Below are 22,192 nucleotides of genomic sequence, written 5' to 3'. Positions count from 1 at the left end.
GTCTCTTTAATAAATTTTACAGCTTTATAAAAGTGCAATGCTGAATTGCCTAAGCGCCCCTTTAAAACAGAGCTCTCATTATCTTCTCGCAAAACAGGCACAAAGCGTTGAAGTAGGTCTGAAAATCAAATGTACGACGGGCAGAGTGCTGCATTTCAGCTCTGCTAGCAGAGCGAGGCGTTCGCCACGTGGGCTGATAAACAAAGCTGCCGTTTTGGTCCCCGCTTCCTAATCGGTCTTTATGGGGAGCCGTGTAAACCGCACAGCACAGCGATGGCGTGCCAGGTAAATGCGTGAGGTCAACGGCAGGTCGTGGACGTCCATATCCTCCTGTTCTTCCAGTACTGCATATTATTATTGATATTATTCTACACTGGGAGTCTTTCTTCGCCTCGGTTGTAAACAGAGGAAATGTCTGAGGGAAATGTGTGAAACCTTACTGACACAATAGAGAAAAACACCAAGCACTTGTTTGATTTTCAGTTTTAGACAATCCTGCCTTCGTTATCAGCTACTCTGTACATAACGTTTGTTTGAGAAAAAAAAAAAAAGAAGTGAGGAAAAGCAAGAAATAAAATGACCAACATTTGATGTTCTACAATATTACGGTCATGTACTTACGAGTGGAAAAGGTGACGTTTACAGGTCTTCATTCTGTAAGCATTTTATCTCCAAAGTTGAATGAAAGATAAACATAGAGAACTATATTATGTATAACAGTAGTGTTGAAATTGCAGTTGTGTATTAGATACTTTATATTAAATGTGCATCAGAGTCATATAGAGATGGAAATTATTTAAGAAGAGGATAAAGATGATAATTCAATTATTTATTTCTATATAAAAAAAAGAGCGACGTGTATAATGTTGGCATGTTTGTGTTCACGCATCAATCATTAAGTTGCCTTCTTAACTGTTCTGCTACTGTGGCAAGAAAATTATTAGATGTTTAAAAAGCTTTGATTGCCTGCAGGTTAATAACGTTTCTCTTTATTTGAACAAGTCTGTTGTTGCACTAGTGAAGATTTAAAAAAAAAAAGAAGATATTTCAGATGTTTATTATATTAAGAGTGTTGTTTTTAATGTTCAGCTATTTCTAAGTATTTGACAAAATATGATGCACTTTTTTTCCTCAACACTTTTGACAGGCCCGCAGGTCATCGGTTCAGTCGGAAACGACGCTGGTGTTTGTCCGTAAGAGGCCTGCTGACGTCTTCTGACAATAATAAAAGGAAAGAAAAAAAAAAGAAAAGAAAGAAACTCGTCACTTTTATGTTGAGTTTGATGAGAAGACGACTTTGGTGAAGACTTACGAACTTCTCTGAACGAACAGACGTACAGTTTGCCTCCTCCCTCTTCCACCGTGTCTCATATCATCAGTTGGGAAGTTAAAACTGATTCAACTGCTTTCAAGTGCTTTTTTCCGTTGCCAAGAATGACCTTAGACCCAGCGTTTTGCATCTGTCGTTTTACTTTTGCATTGTTCTGTAAATTTCACTCTCGTACCAACGGTATGTTTGCTTTCTGAAGCACAGTGACCTGCTGAGTGGTGTGACGGAGCATCTGGAGCTCCGAAGCTGCAGATTTGAGGTGCCAGGTATATTTTTTTTTTTTTGTGCTCATATCTTCACTGTGTGCACCTCCAAGTATGACAAGTTTACGTTGTTGATTTAGAGTCTGAAGCATCGCCTGTGAATCAAGGTGCTTCCTCATACTTCTCTATTCCATTTTATGATTTCTTTTCAGATCAAGTGTCCTCTGTTGCAGTTACAACGAATTCTAGCGTGCAATAGAAAAACAGCGAGTGTTTATGTACCTACATGTACATATTTTATGTCTGAATGATTGTACTATGCCCATTCATCCGAACGGTATTTTATACATTACCTCAACACTTAACTGGGCAATTAAGTGTGCAGTTTGTCTTTGTACTTCCTCAGTTTTTGACCGCGATCGGCAAGTCAATCCATGAACTTCATCCGTTTTGCTCCAGTATGAAATCTGTTGCTGACTAACACCTTCCCAAACGATGATCAGCCTTCTCCGATGACAATAGATGGAAATGTTTTACTACTCATTTTCACTCATTTGTTGTCATCAATAAAATTGCTTTAAATTGTACCTGTGTATGTGTGTTATTTTGGAAATAAAATCACACTTAAAGGTTAAAAGACTAGAACAACATGCTGCATAAGTGTGAAGTGGAAATGAATTTAGTTATTTATTATTTTTTGAAAATAAGCATTTGCCTAAACTGACGGGCAGTGATCAGAGGAGCAGGACAATCTGTGGCGTTTTGCAGCAGAGAGCTGTTTAAAATATGCAGGGCACGAATGCGAGGAAACACTGCTGCAGCTCCATGGTGAGCAAGTCCTCCTCGGCCTCACGTGTCTCCCTGCCGGAACGGGATCCCTGCCAGAACTTTGTCGTCCCCCCCCCCCCCCCCCCCCCCCCCACACGTTTCCCTCTGTGCTTTCTTACTGTGTGAATGGAGACGGAGGGCGAGTACGCGCCGCTCACAGAAAACAGGCTTTGAGCCTCGCAGCCTTGCACACACTCTCTCAGCACACGGCAATCCTCTCAGTACAGCTGATTTCACAGCTTTGTGTGAAAGAACACTTTAAGCTTGGTAAGTCGGTGTTTTCATAGTCGGTCAGCTGTTTGGTCCTCATCATAATGCACAAGCAGCTGTTTGGAGCAGATGATTAAGCTGTCATTGTAAAGGCTGTTAACCTGCAAAGATTACTCTGACAGATTAACATCAATCAGTGAATAAACACATGAATCATATCAAAAAGGTTTGGTTGGGTGGGCCCAAGCACACTTATGTTAAATTGATGCTTTTTTTTTTAATTATTTTTAATTCTTTCCCTTGATTACCACAGTCTTCTGATTGAAATGAGTCATTATCAAACTTCTGAAGTGATTCACGATGATTCATTCATGAGAATCAGACGTTTTTGAGAAGAAAGAAAGAATACAAAGAAACAATACGGTAAGATTGTCGATATCTCAGCTTATTAGTTCCTTTCATTGTAACTCTGAGTTATAATTCCGACATTTTAAACAAATAACAAGCCAGTTTTAAGAATGTTTGAGGCACAAATATAGATATTTGTTCTCAAATGTAATGCAAATATCTACAGATAAATGTTGAATTCAGTTATTTAGACCTGGATGTAAAAGTACAGAAACTAAATTTGTCAGTTTGGCCTAATTTTAGGATTTCAAAAAAAAATCGGCGAACCACTGTGAAATCCTTATGATGCAGTTCAAACCAGACACCCAGAGACAAAACTCATGAATGTGATCATTACACACTTTCCTCAGGCTTTGATGGTGGAATCCAAGGTTGATGCTTTTTTTGTGTGTGTTTTGCATTTGTTCTTTTTACTTTAAACACAAAAAGCAAAGGATAACCAGTGGGAGTGGAGAGCAGCTTTACAGTGGGATGCTGGACACTGATCTCCGACTGTCCACATTGTGATCAAACATTTAGAATAGGTAGGACCATTAGAGCAGATCCATCCCCTCAGACAACTTTAGATAATCTCAGTGTTGGATTTCATAGATATCATCTTTCAACACTGCATCAAGTTGACTTGATGTGATTATGAAGTGTATTGCCTGCTGGGAATAAAATCTCTTACTCTCACTGATTCAGTTAATTTTAATGACACTATTCATAAAGACTGCGTGGTGGTGTAGCGGTTCGCACACTAGCCTCACAGCATTGCTGTCCTCAGATTGAGTCTCGGCCCGGGGGTCTAGTTTATATGAGCTCCCGTTTCATGTGTTTGCTTTCTCTGGCTTCCTCACGAATTCCCACGCTTATGGAGATTCTTGTCTCTCTGTTTGAAGTATGGCGACCAGGATCCATCCTGCCTCTGCAGCCCGGCTCCAGCCTCTACTATGTGGAGTAGAATGATTAATCTATGAATGTATGCTTAACCCCTGTTAAATTATATAGGTTTTTTTTTATGTTATTTCCCAAAATATTTGGAGCAACTTCCTCACTAAGTTGCCGTTTCTGTCTGATTTCTCTGCTTTTGCACTTTGCTACTGATGCGTTCAGAGCCGAGTGAAGGCCTCCTTTTGTGCGACCTGCACAAAAAGGCCCACCTTAAGAAGAGCAATTAAGTATCAGGAGCCAGGCAGCAGCTTCAGTCAATCAGTCTTTATGAGCCCACGCAGTCTGAGAAAAAAGTCCAATCAGACAGAAAGTGAGAGCACCTGTGTGGGTGGAACCGGCGCGCCGACATGTGAAGAGGCTTTATTTCCCCAAACAGTTTAATAGATAACACCGAGGAGTCTGTTTGTTAAAAGGAACTGATGTCTGAAAAATAAGAACTTTGCTGGCTCTCGACGTCTGTCACCATTGGCACGTTACGCTTTTGGAAGTTTGCACACTGGATCTTGGGTCTTGTGTTCTCTCTCAACCACCATCTGGTGCGCCTTCATTTTTATATCTGGCAACAAAGCGATGTACAGAAGATCTCTCAGTTCTGCGTCCTCGCTGGGTGTTTGGATCTAGATCATTTTGTCATTAGAACAGCGCCTCAGCTGTTTCCTGTCAGGGTTTGAACTGCCCGCATGGTGCACGTTCTCAATCCTCAAATCAAAATACGCCACCTTCAAGTGTCTCTACTCCTGCAAATATCTGTGATTTATAGTCCGCTGTGATTGAACGGTAAAATTTGATTTCTGTTTAGCACTCTGCATTCATGTCAACATAATCCCCCGATCCGAGGAACTCATACGTCTCCAGAATGTGTTGAAACGTTTTGATTACATCATATCTGATGGCAAACGGCCAGTAGCCAGAGTCCAAGTCAGAAAGTGGAAAAAAAAAGAAGAAGAAGACTAAATACCACAAAGTAAACAACTCCACTGTTTATGAGAAGCGGCTTCTGGGAACTGCACACATGCATATGACAAATGAGGTGCAATTCAAATAAATCTGATAAGAGAAATAGCACTGTTATGTTGAATTACAAATCCTGGACAGAAACTTAAGCTCCTCAGGTGTTTATGCGTAACAAGTCATCCCTGTGATTGACAACGTCATCACATCCGAGTGCCTCATACCACATGTTTCACTAATGTCTCGCAGACCTTTTTTGAGCAAAACCTCCTTGATTAATTCTTGCGATTTTGGAAAGATCAGACTCCTTTTACTATTTCCCCCCCACTCAGATTCTCCTGCATCTCCAGGACCTCAAATAACAAAGAGCTGTCCTGCAGCTACACCTGAGTAATGGTGCTGGCTGCCGCAGGAAATGTGTCAGACCATTTCAAATTACTGTAGATGCCAACGAATGGCCGATTAATGATTAACCACTCATTCCTGTGAGTAGTGCATGACACGTAGCGATGCTCATAACTTCCTCACCGCTGCTAAACAGGCTGAAAGGAGCACCGGCGTCTGGCTCATCCAGCCTCATGTCAAAACCATGTCAAGTTAAAAATGTGTGCTGTAGCTGGTTCAGCTCAGTTTTCACAGCAGTTAATAAAAATTTGTCCGTTTTAAGTCTGATGTAATTTACAAAGAGAAAATTACTGAGACTTGTTTTCTGGACCTTTTTTTGGCCGCTCTGACTTTTCTGTGTTACACTGTCTGGTGACGCAGCTGAAGGCTCCCAGCATTAGCTCATGCACTCATGGATGATAAAAGCAATCCATGGCAAACCAATATGGATTTTAATTTATTGGGTCAAATGTTGCTTTCACAAGAGTTATTCATATTAGGGAAGCGTTTAATCTAAATGCCAAGTTACATTGAAATGGAAGTTTTAGCCTTTGAGCTATTGAGCTTCACACATCCAACACTAAAAAACTTAAAAGCTGTAGGTTGGTCTATGTATATTTTCATTTGTCTGAATTTTTGGAGCTGATCAGTCAGTTGGTCATATGTCTTTGAAAAGTGGATTCATCAGTTCATGGGTTATCTGCAGGGAGCTAAAGTTTGATGATTTTAGGAGACTTTGCTGGAAAACATATTGACTCAGCTAAAGCAACATTGCATAATTTGAAGATATTGATCCATGAAATGACCATGATTTAGCCACTCACAAAGCATTAGGTTGATATCTTCCTAGCTGACATTGTGTGCAGAGACTATTACTAGTCTGTGGGACAGCATCAGACTCCGTAAATAAACATTGGTGATTTCAAAGGACCTTAAAATGGACATCATTTAGTAAAAATACATTACTGGCTGAACGACGATGTCTTGGCCATTTTCTTTATTTTTCACCAATTAAAAGAAAATATAACATTTGAAAATCATGTTTTCAAAATTGTAAAACTTCCAGCACATGCTGTTTTTTTTTTTCACTGGATGGTATTTAGAGTTTTGGGTAACTACTAGATAGTTTTTCATCTGGAACTTAGTTTTGATTAATGTAAGCTGGAAGATAGAAATTTTAAGAATTATAAATCTATTTGAACCAATGAGGCAACGCATGCGCCTTAATGGCTCTCCAGGTTCAGTGTACTTACTACTCACTTGACAGTGTCAGAGTCAGGAATCACTTTTGTTTCATAACTGGGTCACTTTCTGGGTAGGAATGAGCAGAAAGGTGTGGCTGAAAGCAAAGTTCACGTGCGCTTTTGTTTTGATGTTTTGACGGCATCATGTGTGATCTCTTGTTGTGATCTCAGTAGCCATATTTGTATATAGCTGCTTGTGAAACATTGTACATTGACTTTTGCGACAAAAATCTGTCAAAAGCAGATGAATTTACATATTCATTGTGGATTCTACAGCAAAGTTTGTTGCTTACTGTGGATTCTAAGGAGCTGATTTGTGAGGAACTATTCTGATAAAGTCATTAGGTGGATTTTTTTTTTTTTTTTAAACTGGAAACATTTATGTAACAGAAATGTTTTAACAAACGCTGAAAGTGCAGATGGAAAAACCTCAGCAAACCATAAAAATAACCAGCAGCTGAAGAATCCAGTGCACTCAGAGAACAAAGAGACACATTAATTAAATAATTGTTTGATTGGCCTGCTTTAACCATCATGGGCAAAACGCCAGAGAAAAAACCATGAATCAGATGTTTTACGGGTTTATATCAGCCTCTCAGAAGTCCTCAGAAGTTATACATTTGAATCTGAAAAACACTTCATCAACCTTTAAATCAATATTTTCAAAATAGTTTGATTTTAATTAGACTGAGAGAAAAAAAGGGGAGTAAATACAGATTTAAAACTTGTTTTCTTTCATTCCTATCACAGATTGATGCTTCCTTGCCCCTCACTGGGCTGATAATGTTGTTGAGCAGACGTGACGGCTGGGTTGAGGTCTGTTCTGACTCCATCCGGCGCAGCATTCTGCAGTCTTTCTTTCCACATGCTCTCACTTTCTGTTTCCTGTTCCCGGTTTGATAACTGTTCAGAAAAAGCTTTTGGTCGAACTTTTCTTTACCGAAAGAAGAAAAAGGAGATATCTGACATCTGCCAAATTTGTATGCAAGATTTTAATGAATTCCAAAAAAAAAAAGAAAGAAAATGGTATGATTAGATAATGATATTTTTTTATTTTGTTAAACCCTCTTCATTTTTAGTATTTTCATTATTTCACCATAACGTTACGTATAGAAGGCACTTACAAAAACAAGTTAAATTACAGATGATGTTATTAAAAACATTAAATTACTGATTTAAAAAAAACTGAATGATAAAGACAAGTAATGACAGCACCATTGGCAACCCTTGAACAGTACATCCTCAAAAGAATTTGCATGATTCAAAGCTACAGTACAATATGAACGACACCCACCGGTTATCAGTGTGATAATGCCCAAGCTATGAACTTAAAGTATAACTTAATCACCAAGATAAAAACTCAACAGTTTTGGACATGTTTTTCACTAGTCAGAGGTTTTATATATTAGGCTTTATGGTTTGCGCTCTGTGCAAGTCCCGGTACATCTCAGTCAGGCGAGTGGCCTCTCTCTGTCCCGACATCAACGCGCCATGGGCAGTGGAATAGTATTTTCTGTGGGTCGCCTCTCCAGCAAACAGGACCTGTAGGGGCTGAGACAAGCAGGGCGAGGGAAGGAGAGATAAGAGTGCAGAAAAGCAGATTCAAAGCAAGACCCTTCGGTGTTATTCTGACATATTTGTGGACTCTTCCCGCAGCACGGTTTTCTATTTCTGATTGGCTTGTTAGCGCTCTGCATGTACAGGCTGAAGCAGCGTTCCCGGGGGCCTCTCCGTTCAGTTCTGACAGGGTTGAAGGACGTCAGCGGAGAGGTCGCGCTGTTCCTTCGGCAGTGTCAAGTGAGTGTTCGCAGCCTCCCCACCCCCCACACACCCTTTTCTCTCCGTCACCCACAATGCATCAGGTTTCGCGGTCTAGACTTGTGGCCAAGAATCCGCATTCATTACCCCGCTGACACACGGAGGAGACGACACTGCCGCCCTGGCCTGAATCCCTCCCAGCGCAGGCAGGGATTGCAAACAAACACGTACAGACAGTGACAGTACAGCCAGAGAGGAGCCGCGGTTAAAGCCCACTTTATGCATCAGCACATTTCAACTGCTCTATTTGGGTTAAAAGGTTTGTATCTTGTGAGGTGCAAGGAAAAGAAAAAGTGTTGAGTACTTACTGGAGCCTTGGTGCAATTGGCATAAGGCAGCGGCATGGCCAGCCTCTCACAGTCTGCACCGCTGGATCCCACCCTGGTGAAGGAGTAGGAGCCCCGGATGTACGGGTTGCTGCCCCATGAAGAGCGGAGGATGCGGCGAGGCTTGGGAATGTCAGGATTACCTGTGGAGGGATGGACCGGGAGAGTCTGAGAACACATGGAGCAAGCTGCTTGAAAACATTGACCGTCACAGAGTGTTGTATAAACACAAATTCTATTCATAGCCATGGAAGCTGCTCATTTTCCAGAGTGTTAGCATGTTAAACAACATACCTGTTTGATGTCAGACGGTTTTTGAAAAGAGAGCCTGACATTATGAACCTTAAGTCTCCTCTTAGTGATAGATACAGTAGATTAAATGGGGTCAGAACTATTAAAGTTTATTACTGCAGGGAGGGACTTTAATATTTACGAGGGTGAAATCGCAATGTTCCACTGAAACAAAAACAAAAATTCCTTATTGTACAACAAAGGCTCATCATCTGGGTCATCAAGTCTCGTTTCTGGAACAACACGACGTCTCCAAACCAGTCCTACAGCAACCGAATCCTCACAGAAACCAATTTCAACTTGCGAATGTGACGGTTGCACATTAAAGCAGTTTACTGGGATGTGGGATCTGCCATCTCTAATCAACTCGTGTCCCACTAAGAGCAGAGAGGCACCAGTGAGGCTACATGTAATGAAGCAACAGCTGAGGGGATTTAACCACTCTGACCCCAATGAGATGCTGGTGCATGTTCAGTTTCTCTGTGTAATTTACATTCTGCATCCATAAGAAGTCCACTGACCTGGTGATAAAGGGAAAGTCGCTGCCACTGTGTTGTGACGCTGACCTATTTCTGAAGCGGACAAAAAGATAATCTGAGACTATTCTGTCACGCCAACCTAAAGCCAAACATCAAACGATTGATCAAACCCCTGCTTTAATGCTCACTTTGACCTGATCTACTGTACAAAACAGCAAACACCATCTATTTTACAGCATTCTGTCATGGCTCATGTTTTGTCCTGTCTGTGTTTGTGGTGATTCTAACGTTTCAGGCTCTGCGGCTTCTCCTCCTCATGTCTGGCTGCCGTTTCCACGCCCTGATGTCGTTCGGTAGTATTCCATTTGTTTCATAAAAAAAATAAATAAATAAAATAAAATAAACTGAAGTAGCTCAATCTTAAGCGGAGGCGCTGCTCTTCTTCTGGTGAGAGGAATTCCTACAGCTGGATCACAACAACTTTAATTTGCAGACTTTTTTTTTTTTAAGATTTTTTTTCTTTCATTCCTTCATCCCCTGAAATCGTGCGATGTTTTCTGAATCATCACTTCTGTTGCTCTTCTTTTTCTCACAGCTTTTACTTTGTGACATAACTCGCACGGTGTGTTTTCTTTTTCCTCAGCCATATTCTGATTTATTGTAACACATGTTCTAATGTAACTGATAACTTCTTCTGTCAATGAGTAAAAACACATGTAATGTTGTGATTGTGGGCTCTGTGCTTCATATATTCACTCCAGGGACAATCCCAGCAATACTCAATGCAAATCCTGAATTTGAATACTCCTCTGTGTGCGTAATATTGCACATGTTGTTATTCCTAGCTGATATCCCACAAAATAAAAGCACTCCATTTCCGTGAGCTGGCGGTTCAATATGCTTTGTACAGGATTTTACTAAATCAGATCCTTTAATAGGTTTGGAGAACTGAGTCAGTGTTTTTCCCCAGCTGACAAAAAGTGACGCACTGCGTTTAACCACAGACAGCATCACAACCTCAGAAACCATACAGCACAAACGCCGTGTGAGTGTGTCAATCTGTCACTCAGAGGAAGGGGGGCTTTCGGTCTCAACTGACATGTGACTCGGTATTTTTTTTTTTTCCCCCCCGACAGCGTTGAATTTGTGCACAAATAAAAACAGACCTGAGTCATTCAGCTGTATTATCTCCCAACCTTCCGCCCTGAAAAGGCAGATTACGTCACAGCTGAAGCTTATGTCACATCCTTTCTTAAAAACACAAAGACCCAACCAGAATCACGGCCTGTATGAGTCACTGTGCTGCCAGACTCAATCTCAGCACTCCAAGGCGATTGTTACAGTAAAAACTAGTTTTCTATTTCTCTTTTTTTTGTGTGTGTGTCAAAACGCAACAAGAATTTAGCTGGAAGGAGGAAGTTGATTTGTCTGGTTTTTTTTTTGCTGTAAAATAATTGAGAAATCAATGATATATAACCAAAAGAATCTTAAAAACAGTAGTAATAGTTTACAGTATGTTAAATCTACGATACTAACAATAGTAATTTGAAGAGAAGCACAATTCGGATATCAGCAGCGTATCAGTACAGCTGCGTATGAAACAGCAGTAAAGCTCTTTGATCCTGCGTACATGTCCTAACCTGTAAAGCGCCTCAGCAGCTCGGTGCAGATTTCGGCGACTGTTTCGTCATCGCAGCGCTCCATGTACAGCGCCTCCTGCCCACAGATCCAGCCGCTCAGCATGTAGCCGTAGCGCTCCGGCGGATGCAGGACGTCGAAGCTGCAGATCTTCTTGTACCACAGCTCCTCCGGGTAGGCCAGGTGTTCCAGCTGAGCCTCGTCCTCCCACACGAAGTGGATGCTGTTGCACTCCGGGCTCCAGAAGGGCTCTTCATACTCCAAGAATATTTTGTCGGTGGTGCTGATGCCCAGCTTCTCAATGGCGAACACCTTGTCCCTGGGCAGTGACGGGGAGAACATGGTCTCGTGGTTCTCCTTCAGCGCGCCCAGAGAGGTCGTCACGATCACGTGGTCGGCCGTGATCCACTCCTCGTCCTCGCACTCCACGCAGATGGGGTGACCCAGGCTCAGAGGGTGCTCGTGAGGCTGGCAGCCGTGGTTGTTCTCGTTGTGGTTGTTGTCGAGTCGCGTGTCGTCGCTCCCGGCGTTCACCTCCTGATGCTGGGCCGAGTAGTTCCAGTGGATGCAGCGGACCGGTTTGCTCAGGCAGATGGTTTTGGAGGGGATGTCCCGGGCCAGGAGCTCCACGATCTTCATGAAACCTTTAGGAATGACGTAATGCGCACCGGGGATTTCTGTCCACTCTCCGAACTCGCTCAGAGACACTTCATCCATACTGGGAGAACTGCTTTCACAACTTTCCACCTGAAACATGAGATCAAGCCAACAGAGAGATCCATCTCAATGAAATGTCAGCGTGTCAATAATGCCACTGAACCAGGCTGCATGTCAAAAAATTTCACAACACAATATAAGCAGAGGTCACAATGGCATTTACAAGTCACAGGCCTCATTAAAAAAAAAAAAAAAATGCTTTTGGCACAGTACTTAATGTGTCGCACCTGCAGCAGTGTTTCCCATGCATTCATTTATTTTCGACCTGCCCAAACGCACTATCACATGACAAATCCGAGGCACAGAAGCAGTAAAGAGAGATGAGAAAAAGGGAGGTCAAGTACAGTGACAAACTAGCTGGTTAAGTTATTAGTAAGTCCATTAAACCTAAATACCTAAGTGTGGTGTGTTGAGACGATTCAGAGGTGCAAAACAGGGCAAGACAGGTTTCACCAGCAGACAAGAAAGAAGAACTTTCAAACCTGAGTCATAGTCAAGTGATTAACGGATTTACAAAAACTAGGAATAGGCGTTATGCTTTAATGCTAAAATAATAAACAAACGGAGAGTTCTGGCTTGACATTGTCTGCTTTCTGTGCTTTTGCTCACAGGTTCAAAATATTCCTATTTGTTAAAATATATATGTTAATATACTCACTAACATCTTGACAGTGTGGCAGCGTGTGTGTGTGTGTGTGTGTGTGTGTGTGTGTGTGTGTGTGTGTGTGTGTGTGTGTGTGTGTGTGTGTGTGTGAGATATGCCGAGCTTTATGCCTATTAATGGCCCTGAGTGTTTGGTGTAGAGACGACAGATGAAAGGATGAAATACTGTAGCATACCAGGTGTGAACGAGTGACTTAGGAAAATTGCTTTGTGTGTGTGTTTGTGTGCATGGGAGCATTTGGAGAAGAAGTCCATGCCAAATTCCTTCAAATGTTAAAAAGCGTAAAGGTTAAGATAACAAATGTATAAGGTGGGGTAGTTTAAGTTCCAAATGTTTTTACAGGCTGTTGTACACAACACAAACAAATGGCGTCTATCTTGTAATATCCAAAAGCCTAAACCTGCATCTCATCAGATTTTTATATAGTAGGAGGTACCACAATTCACTCACAATATTATTTGAAATCATCACCTTTTTGCTGCCATACAATTGTAATTAAAGCAGGACAACTGATCAGATGAGACTGATGCTTGGAATGTCACAACAAACTTTAGAATACGATTTGATATTTGCAGGTGAGGTGGTGTAATGTTTGCACCCACGCCTGACTGCAATACCTCTCAATTCACAGCTATGGAGCTGTATAAAAATGAAAATTAAAAACTCAGGAGGTGCGTTTCCCTCACACAGACAGGAACGCACCTTGAGGTACTGCTGAAGCATGGACAGCTTGAGCTTCTTGGTGCTCTCACAATCGTCGGGATCCAACATGATCCTCTTGCACACCACGTCTCGAGTGAAAACGCCAACACTGTTCTGGCTCTCAGCACAAACTGGCTTCCCGTTCTGGAAGAACTCCTGAGTCAGCTCGTACACCTAAAGAAGGGCAACAGGGGAAAGGTCATTAGTGGGGGGGGGGGGGGGGGGGGTGAAGAAGGAGGAAGAAGGAAAAAAAGCAGAGGAAGGTGAAACAGGGAACAATAAGAAACCAGTTTATTTTGGTTCATGACAGATTTCTTTGGGGCAGATCACACTTTACTCTTCCGGTAACAACACCAACGCTTTTTATTGTGATAAACGTACAAACATTTGACGTCCCAGTGAGAAAGCCATGCGCCTGCTGTCCACGTTATGTGACATAATTCAACTTTCACGCTCTGACGTTCACTCGTGTCCTTTTGAGCGGACAATTGAACTAGCGCATGCTCCACTTTGCAGGTTTGTGCACACGTGTCCCCTCACCTCGTTGTACAGGTCACTGAACTCCTCCACCAGGTCCTTGGGGATCCTCTTCCCATTGTTGGTCTGGTAGTGAGCCACACCGTTCGTGGTGTACAGGCTGATGCGCTCCACGTTCATCTCACCGCCTGTCGTGTGCTCCAGCAGGCCGTTGTCCTCAGCCAGGTGGTACACCGGGTTCCCACAGGCCCCATGGATCCAGGTGGCTCCGAGTTCCAAAGTAGCTCTTCCTACAAAACAGGAAGCAGACGTTCATGTGAGACTGGGTTATAAAAAATTACTGTTGGATAATTCGGAAAAAAACAAAACAAAACAAAACAAAACAGGTAGAAATACAGCAGCAAAATAAATCATAAGTCATAATAGCATCACTGCATGCTGTGTGGTTTTTAGAATAAACTTTAGAATAATATCAATGATAGCATACATAATGTGTGATTTATATAATGAAGACAGACCGCTTCCTTACGTTGTACAATTATATAACAAGCATGAAAACATGCATTTATGTAACAAACACAGTTATTCCAGGCATTTACGTTTACATTTAACCAAGCAAAATGAGCATTTTTTTTTTTTACATTTGACCCCTTTAATGTGCACAAAGCCACAAACAGATGCTCCTCTCCACTTGTTCCGCCTTGCTGGTCAAAAGGATTTATCAGGATGGAAGTCTGAGGTCGATGCATTTCTCTGGAACACAGTTACGTGTGCACGCAACAAAAGCATGTCTTGTCGACACAAGTATCCCTTTTTGTGGGAACAGAGAGGTTCACGGTAACGAGGGGGAAGAATGGTCTCACCGTGCTGAACACTCTGAACCCTCCCTCCGATGTGGTCCGACGCCTCTAGGACCGTGACATCCCTGAAGCCGTTTTCTAGCAGGACCTTAGTTGCAGAAAGGCCAGCCAAGCCGGCACCAATCACTACTATTCGAGGCTGCCGATGAATACGTAGGCCGCTACTAAGAGGATCATCAGTGCTGTCTGACGAAATTTCACAACTTTGCATGCCGTCCAAGCTCCTCTTCAATGAAGTCTGTGGAAGAAGTAAAGAAAAGACTTCAGTTTGAGAAAGCTGCAAAAGAAACTGACACATGCACATTTTAATATACTTTTAATACACTGACTGAAACAAATAAAAAGACCTTAGATAGTTTAAGCTACCTCTCTAGAATCTGATGATCTATGCGTTTGAATTAATCCTTAGCTGGTTTGATGTGTGACGCTGTGCTGCACACCGAAGAGGAGCACGTTACTCTAAGCATAAATTTTTTTTATTCAAGCCAAGGATGGATGTTTTCAGCTCATTATTAACTTTACTTAAAGGCGCACTGTTCAAACAATGTTGGAAAAAAAATGATCTGAAAACATTTAATTAACTGCAAGCTGCTCAGTTTCTTAAGTCCTAACAGTGAGTGTTAAGTTAATCCTTTATATATACAGTGTATTGCACAAAAGATTAAGAATATGAAAATATATATTTGATCACTGATGGAGCCACAAAACAAACAGCATCATTTTAACACTGATTTTTTTTTTTTTTTTTATCTTTACCAATGCACCTGCAGCACTACTGAAACTCTGGAGTCCTTCTGTCCTGCGCTGCTAATTAAGTTCTGTCCACAAAAGCTCTTTTATAGCTGATAAGTGCAGCTCATTGGCATCAACTCTAAAATGACCTATAGTTACTGCTGGGTTTATAGCTATGATTAACTGAATCTATTCTAGTTGTTTCCCCCCCATGGCATGTTTACATTGTTCTCTCTACTTACTGCGTATCACTGTTTATTGAGCATGGGACCAAATTAGAGGACCTGCGACAGCCCTGTTATTTCCAACAGAACAGACTACACACAAACAAACCAAAAAAAAACATCTCTATTACAGTCCCTTTAATTAAACTAAAACTGCTTGTAGACAGCAGCATTTGCAGAGGGAAGAGAAAACAGGAGACCTTGTTACTGACAGGACGGCTCGCGGTGAATGTATGGACAGCTGTGTGTGAGCATAACAAAGAGGGAGTTTGTACAGAGGGCATTTCTGTTAACCCGATAGAGACATTTATTGAGCACCAACATCATGTAGTAGGTTTCTTTGAAATAAGATTGAAAAAAAAACCCATCACTATCACTGTAATCCAATTGCGTTTTAATGTGTTTTCCCCACATACCAATATGCACGAGCAACAGTATCAACTCTTGATCCCGTCGTTACACAATTCGTGCACGCACACATGTACTCGCTGCCTCGTTGCCACAGCAACGCCGAAGAGACGGCAGTAACCGTTATACTATGCCGAAAATACACATCGAGTTTGCCCCAGCTTGAGGTCAGGTTGCAGATATGATTCAGTAAATATTAAATCATGTTTGGGTCAAACATGGACTCCTACACATAAACAGGTTATACAGGAAAAAAATAAAGCATGCATAATCTACAAATCCAGCTTACAGTGACAAAACAAAGCTACCTTTACTGATGTTTTGATCTATTTTCAACTTTGACATTTTGGAGACTGTAGTAAGCAGCGTGTCAAGAGAGGAAACCACAAGCCAGCACTTCAACAGGAGAGAAACTGTGACGTCAACGTCGTCACGAAGCTTTCTGTAAATCTCAACAGCTTTATGTTTAAACTCTGCCAGAGTTGCAGATGACCACTGACCTCCAGCACAAGAGGAGGGATAAAACCTATTAATCTGCACCGATCAACACGTGACATCTGACCCGTCTGCACGACCTTCATCTTGTATGTGGGTCAGACACAGTTTACTGAGGAGACCATTCTTTGAAACGTGGTTCTCTGTCTTCGCAGGAGACACTGATAATATTCCACCACAGAGATGCTGTCTAAGAGTGTGCTGAGGGCTATTTTCAGCTGTCCAATGCAATCTTCTTCATCAATGAGCAAGACTGTTCGGAGCAATACCAGATTTTCATATGACTTTATCAGTGTTAAGGTTCCTGTTTAAACTGCCAGACATCAACTGAAACAGACACTCCTTTCATCTGAACATTTAAAAGATTGCTTACTTTTTTGAAAACAAACCACTATAATTCTAACGAGCAAGACAAAATGTAGAACCAACATAAAGCGAGAGTCACCCATCCACTGACGTTCAGTCTAGGGAAATGAGTGTTTTGACTGAGATGAAACTTCATTCTGAACATGTAAACACACTGCGACTTCATGGATCCCATCGCTGTGGTAGCCTCAGTTCCACTACCATGAAGGACTTTTGCCTTAAAACTGCGCACAGGGAAATCAGGTTGTTTTTATTTATTTTTTTCCTTGTGTCGGTTTTATTCCCACAGTCTGAAGTTAAAATGCAACATCAACATGAATAGACTCATTCTTGGACTTGAAAGAACAGTGAGGGATGAGGTTCCTCCTCTGCAACTATTTTTGTAACAATATTATATTGATAACCAAATAACTTCAAAATTAAACGCATAGTTAAAGATTTAAAAAGGCTCTCTCTATACTTGCTAGGTGGCACATGTTGGTTGGTTAAGTTACAAGCAAGTATATTATAAGTGTATAAATCAGTAAAGCAAAAAAATATAGACGTTGATGTTGTTTGCTGGTCAGTATCACATTTGTTACTGTAGCGTAGCGTCACACTTTTTCAGGCTTTGGCTCTAGATTAGATTTGGCTCTAGACTTAGATTAGACTTTAGATTAAAAGCATGCATCAGTTTAGTTTTACAACTAGTCTCCTCAGATGATTACAAAGAGTGTGCTATGTAGCTTTTTTTTTATACCCAAAGGAAATAACAATTTAACAACTTGAAAAGAAAAAGGAACCTGTTCATAGCAAGACATTTCCTTGACCAATTTTCCACATGAAGCAAATAATGAAGACCTATCTCAACTAAATTGAAGTCATCACACTTCACGAATCCCCTTGGCGAAATTCCTTCTTTCTTCACTGACGCATTTCTCGGACGCAGAGGTGCGGCCACATTACCGTGCTCCCGGTCCGAACCCAAGTCCGCTTGTCTGACCTCTAAGCCTCCACTGAACCACTGAGTCAGCCTCCTCCTCTGTAGTGTTACACATGCATGTTAGAAAGATATTTTCACAAATGATTCATCAGTGTTTGCTCTTATCACCACTTCAATAATATGTGTGTGTGTGCTAAAACGTCGATGATGAAACTTGATGTCATAGCTTCGATGGGAGGACTCTTCCAGCCATCATCAAAGATTTAGTAACGCGCCCTTTACAACTATAAGTTTGACCTTTCAGTCTACAAATCCCAGAAAGACATGAAGTCCTGATCAAGCAGTTCCAGACTTTCTGGTGCAGTTTGGTTTCCTCTCATTCTCTCGCTCAGACTTTTCAGTCTTAACCTTGCCTTACCTCTTCAGAGCTGCAGTTTCCCTCCCTGCTCTGCTTTACCCTGAGCTGCCTCAACTGGCCTGAGCTCACCTCTCCTCTCCAAGCACAGGAGAGGAGCCGCTCAGTATTTATACCTCCACTTCGGTATTGATATGTTCAGGCAGTAATGCACTGTTTTTGTTTGACTGCTTACAGGTTATTTTGTGAACACTACTTTTGCATCAATGTTTTCAAGCCTGTCTCCTTGGGTGGCGTGCAAAGATGCACAATATGCAACAATTCCAAATCAAAATTACATTAATAAAGTACAAGTTCATAGTTTCGCTGACAAGTCGGAACAACGTTTTGTAGTCAATTTCTCTCCTTTCTTCAGTCTTTACCTGCCACCACATCCCGCTGGCGTGTTACCAAACCCGTTCATATGTCAAGCTCACTGCTGCTAAGGATGTAAGGTTGTTCGGCGAACTCTGTTTTCAACTCATGATGTTCCTGAGGAATGCATGAAATCAACTGGAAGTTTTTCCTTGGAAATAACGTTGGCTCTAAATTGTTTTCACTGTAATGCCATCTCGTCCCATCATGTGGAAAACTCTGGATCAAAGCTTCACATCTCCAACTACACAGAATTATGATTTTAATGCTGACCTGACCTAAATAAAAAATAAAGCCCATTTCATCACCAAACTCAGCTTGTTTTGTGAATATAAAAACAGCGCCCCTACAGTGAGTGGTCTTACTTTTCTAATATGCTGTTGACTTTCTGAAGGCTGAGTTCAAGCCTTTCATTCTCGATAAAAACAAGCCCACAAACCAAAGACATTGTTCTCGTCGTTCCTGACGAACGGCAAATTTGATTAAAGCATCTGATCACTGTAAACACTGGATTCTCTGACAGACTGTGCATCGCTCCTTGGTCGCTTGTAATTCTACGGTTGGTTAATTCACTCACCACATGTCACCGCTCCACACTTGACGCCACCACCGCAGATTAATGTGCGGGCTGGCCCTGGGTATGGAGGCAGCTATGGGTGGGGTGGGGGGAGCGGCGGCCACCATTGACCTAGAAATGGCAATCTACAGTACAGAGTGTCTACTGGTGAGCCTCTCCAGAGAAGGGCCAATCTACTTGAGATGGAATGTCTGACACAACCGTAACAGAGCCCCTCGCTCTCTCATCCTCCCTGCTCCCCTTTCCTTCCCTCCTTTGATTGAGGACACGTCCTTTTCCAGCTGTGTCCACACTCCCGCCTGCATTTCCTCCCTCCAGCCCCATGTCGGAATAAGCATAGAAACACACTTCTATATCCCCACATGAAGAGTTGCAGTGCAGTTTGAGGGCGTTGTGCCAACAGTTAGACATTCCACACTTCCCTCTGAGCTCTGATTTTCCCAAGCTGGGATGATGTAGTGGAAGTAACACACACTCATACACACACGCCGCTTTCTCTGCTATGCTCCCGCGCAGGTTTCTCAACTGGAGTTGAATTTGTCCGAACATACTTTTGTTATATCAATAATTTCCGTCACTGTGACCAAATGACCACTGCTGAACAAGATCGTACCTCCAGAGATTTCATTTGCGTGAATCAGCTTCACATGCAATGCAAAGCAGGACATTCTGACAGGCAGTATATCAATTCCCTTCTGGAAAAACTATCACTTTTTTCTGCTCAGTAAAGCAGATAAACTAATTTACCTCAAAATATACAGCATGAGATTTCATTGTGAGTCTTTGTGAATTTCTGTCTGAGTTAGGTGACTTAGCTGAACTAACAAAACACAAGCTGGAAATTTCTTTTATAAATCACCTGAGGTTGATTTTGAGGGGGATTGTATTTTTTTTTACAGTGACGTAACATAGCAAAATATAAATTACTCCTTTCTAACCAGTTTCTATTAAGGTGAACAGCTTCGTTTGGGTTTGATTTGATAGGACACTATGAAAAATCTAAGACATGTCATTGTACATGTGGTGGCAGTGTTGAGTCCCTTTCCTGTCCTTTTCCTGGCTCATGGGGCTCCAGCTTTTGTTTTTGGTTGGCAGTTACAGGAGTCCAAGTTAAATCCAGTGGGTGGGTGGTGGAGTAGCCAAACGTTTCGGTTATTGTGTAACCTATTCTGTCAGCTGCATCTTTGAGTGGCTCAATACAACGTCTGGTGGTGCAAACAAGTATTGCAAGACTGAACAGGCGAGAGCAGGGATGAGTAATCCTGGTCCCAAAGGGCCGCGTCCATGCACGATTTCAACGTGCCCTCATTTCAACACACCAAATAGTATTGACTGGCTCTAATTTGGCTTTCTGTAGAGCTTCACTGTGATAAACTCAGGTGTGTTGGAGCAGAGGGACACTGCAGCCCTCCAGGACCGGGGATGTCCACTCCAGCCTCTGTACAGGTACCCAGGTTTGAAATCCCTATTGCAGCAGAAAGAGCATCATTAGAGTTGAAATTATATTGTCTGTTGGTCCTTTTAAAATGTACTTTGGCTGATTGGATATCGTGAGCATTCCAACAACTTTTTCTGGCTCCTGTAAGTGTTGAGAGATGAAGTGAAAATTGATCCTAAATAAACATGATCAATGAAAGCAGAAACCAATAAAACATAAAGAGCTTTTGTTGTCAACAATCTGCTGACTATTTAGTATTAAAATACAAGTGATCTTTTAAGTAATTTAAAAAAAGAAGCTTTTCTCGGGCTGCACATGAGAAAACCAAAAGATGAGAGGGAACAAGTGAAGCTTAAACTTTCCTCAGCAGCTGAGGGAGACAGGAGGCAGAAGCAGGGAACAAAGCAGACAGTTTGATGTGGACAGCTGAGCAGTCACTCACTGCCACGTAGAAACTGTGATGCCGAAGCGGCAGCACTTTGAAACAAAGCAAACTTTACTCCTGTCAGTGACTGTGTTTGTAAAAAATGAAATAAAACAAAGCCCCGAACCCGTCCGCATTACGATACATAGAATAAAATACAAATATATAGTAGTCCGGGTCGATTTGTCCCGTTAAGCCGCACACACACCGACACACAGGTTGCTCTCAGTTCAGCGTCTCCCTGCTTTATCAACGCGAACAACAATGTGACATCTGTTATTACCCGGAGCCACGCGATCCCGACAACTACAGTAAATAACGCGCCGCGTCTGTCAGGATCTCCAGCGATGTGCGCTAAAAAAAAATAAATATAACAGCCGTTTCTTTTGGCTCGCGCTTCAATCACAACATCCCCGCCGCGGAGCGAGCAATGTGTCTGTCTTTTGTGTTGTTGTTTTTTTTTTTCCTTTCTTTTTGTCTCTAATAGAAGAGCTGTTTACCTGACTCTCCTGGTCTTCAGTTTTAAAAGCTCCGCTTTCCTTTGTGCCGTTTTTCCCTCTGACCGGCTCCGCTTTGTATTTATGCCTGGAAACCAGAAGCAGCCAGTTTCGCCCTGGTCTCTGCCTCCTCATTAATTATACATGAGCCGAGTGACGACAAGGACCAGCCCTCCACTGAGTAATCCCACACACACACACACACACACACACACACACACACACACACACACACACACACACACACACACACACACACACACACACACACACACACACACACACACACACACAGTGTTTGTCCGCCGTCATTTCCTGGCACACTGCTGTGACCTGCTCATCAGAATTATTTCATCATAGCCACTCCATGACCCTTGACCCCAATGTACCACAAACACACTTATGTTTCAGTGGTATGGTTTGGTTTCATTTCAGTGATTTATATTGTTTTCCCACACATTAACTATAAATAATTCAGTTTAACCTTAAATTGTGTGGCGGTAAATCCTCCCAAACCGCCACAGCGGTTGTCTTCCTTGTTTGCTGAGTTTGCATCTTCCTGTGTATTCATGTATTTTGATAGGGTTTCATCACCTCTGGTATAGTTCGATTAATTAACATCACCATGCATGAATGTAGAATAAAGTCACAGTTGTTGTCTTCTAGGTACTGTTGATATTGTTTTGTAAAAGCCAGATGAAAACCAGTTTTCCTTCTATGTTAATGAATACTTATCCGGCTCGGATCATAAGTTTCTCTCTGCTGAAGAGGACTGATAATGTTGTCCAACAGGTGTGAGGACTTAATCACAGATAAAGTGGTTCAGACAATGGATCTGTTTTCATCTCAAAATGTTACATTTTTCCTTGTGACGCAC

The 22,192-nt window shown here is 42.0% G+C and overlaps 1 protein-coding gene across 1 annotated transcript; it reads right to left on the bottom strand.

The window, feature by feature from the left end:
• Positions 1-7,787: 7,787 nt before the first annotated feature.
• LOC115390028 (spermine oxidase-like) lies at positions 7,788-21,408 on the bottom strand. Its single transcript, XM_030093681.1, has 7 exons — positions 21,319-21,408; positions 14,467-14,701; positions 13,667-13,893; positions 13,127-13,300; positions 11,046-11,790; positions 8,618-8,778; positions 7,788-8,042 (listed from the first exon to the last, which is right to left on the bottom strand). The coding sequence occupies exons 2-7, from the start codon at positions 14,672-14,674 to the stop codon at positions 7,890-7,892; spliced, it is 1,668 nt and encodes a 555-aa protein (XP_029949541.1). The 5' UTR covers positions 14,675-14,701; positions 21,319-21,408; the 3' UTR covers positions 7,788-7,889.
• Between the last annotated feature and the right edge of the window lie 784 nt (positions 21,409-22,192).

This window comes from Salarias fasciatus, chromosome 6 (genome assembly GCF_902148845.1).
Source record: "Salarias fasciatus chromosome 6, fSalaFa1.1, whole genome shotgun sequence".
Lineage (NCBI taxonomy): Eukaryota > Metazoa > Chordata > Actinopteri > Blenniiformes > Blenniidae > Salarias > Salarias fasciatus.
Note: the sequence above shows the minus strand (reverse complement) of the source record. Positions and strands in the feature narration are given on the sequence as shown.

Coding starts and splice junctions, on each gene's coding strand:
- LOC115390028 (XM_030093681.1), bottom strand. CDS start 14,674: ATGCAAAGTTGTGAAATTTCGTCAGACAGCACTGATGATCCTCTTAGT. Junction 13,301..13,666: donor TCAGTGACCTGTACAACGAG/GTGAGGGGACAC, acceptor GCCCTTCTTTAG/GTGTACGAGCTGACTCAGGA. Junction 11,791..13,126: donor TGCTTCAGCAGTACCTCAAG/GTGCGTTCCTGT, acceptor CTCATGTTTCAG/GTGGAAAGTTGTGAAAGCAG.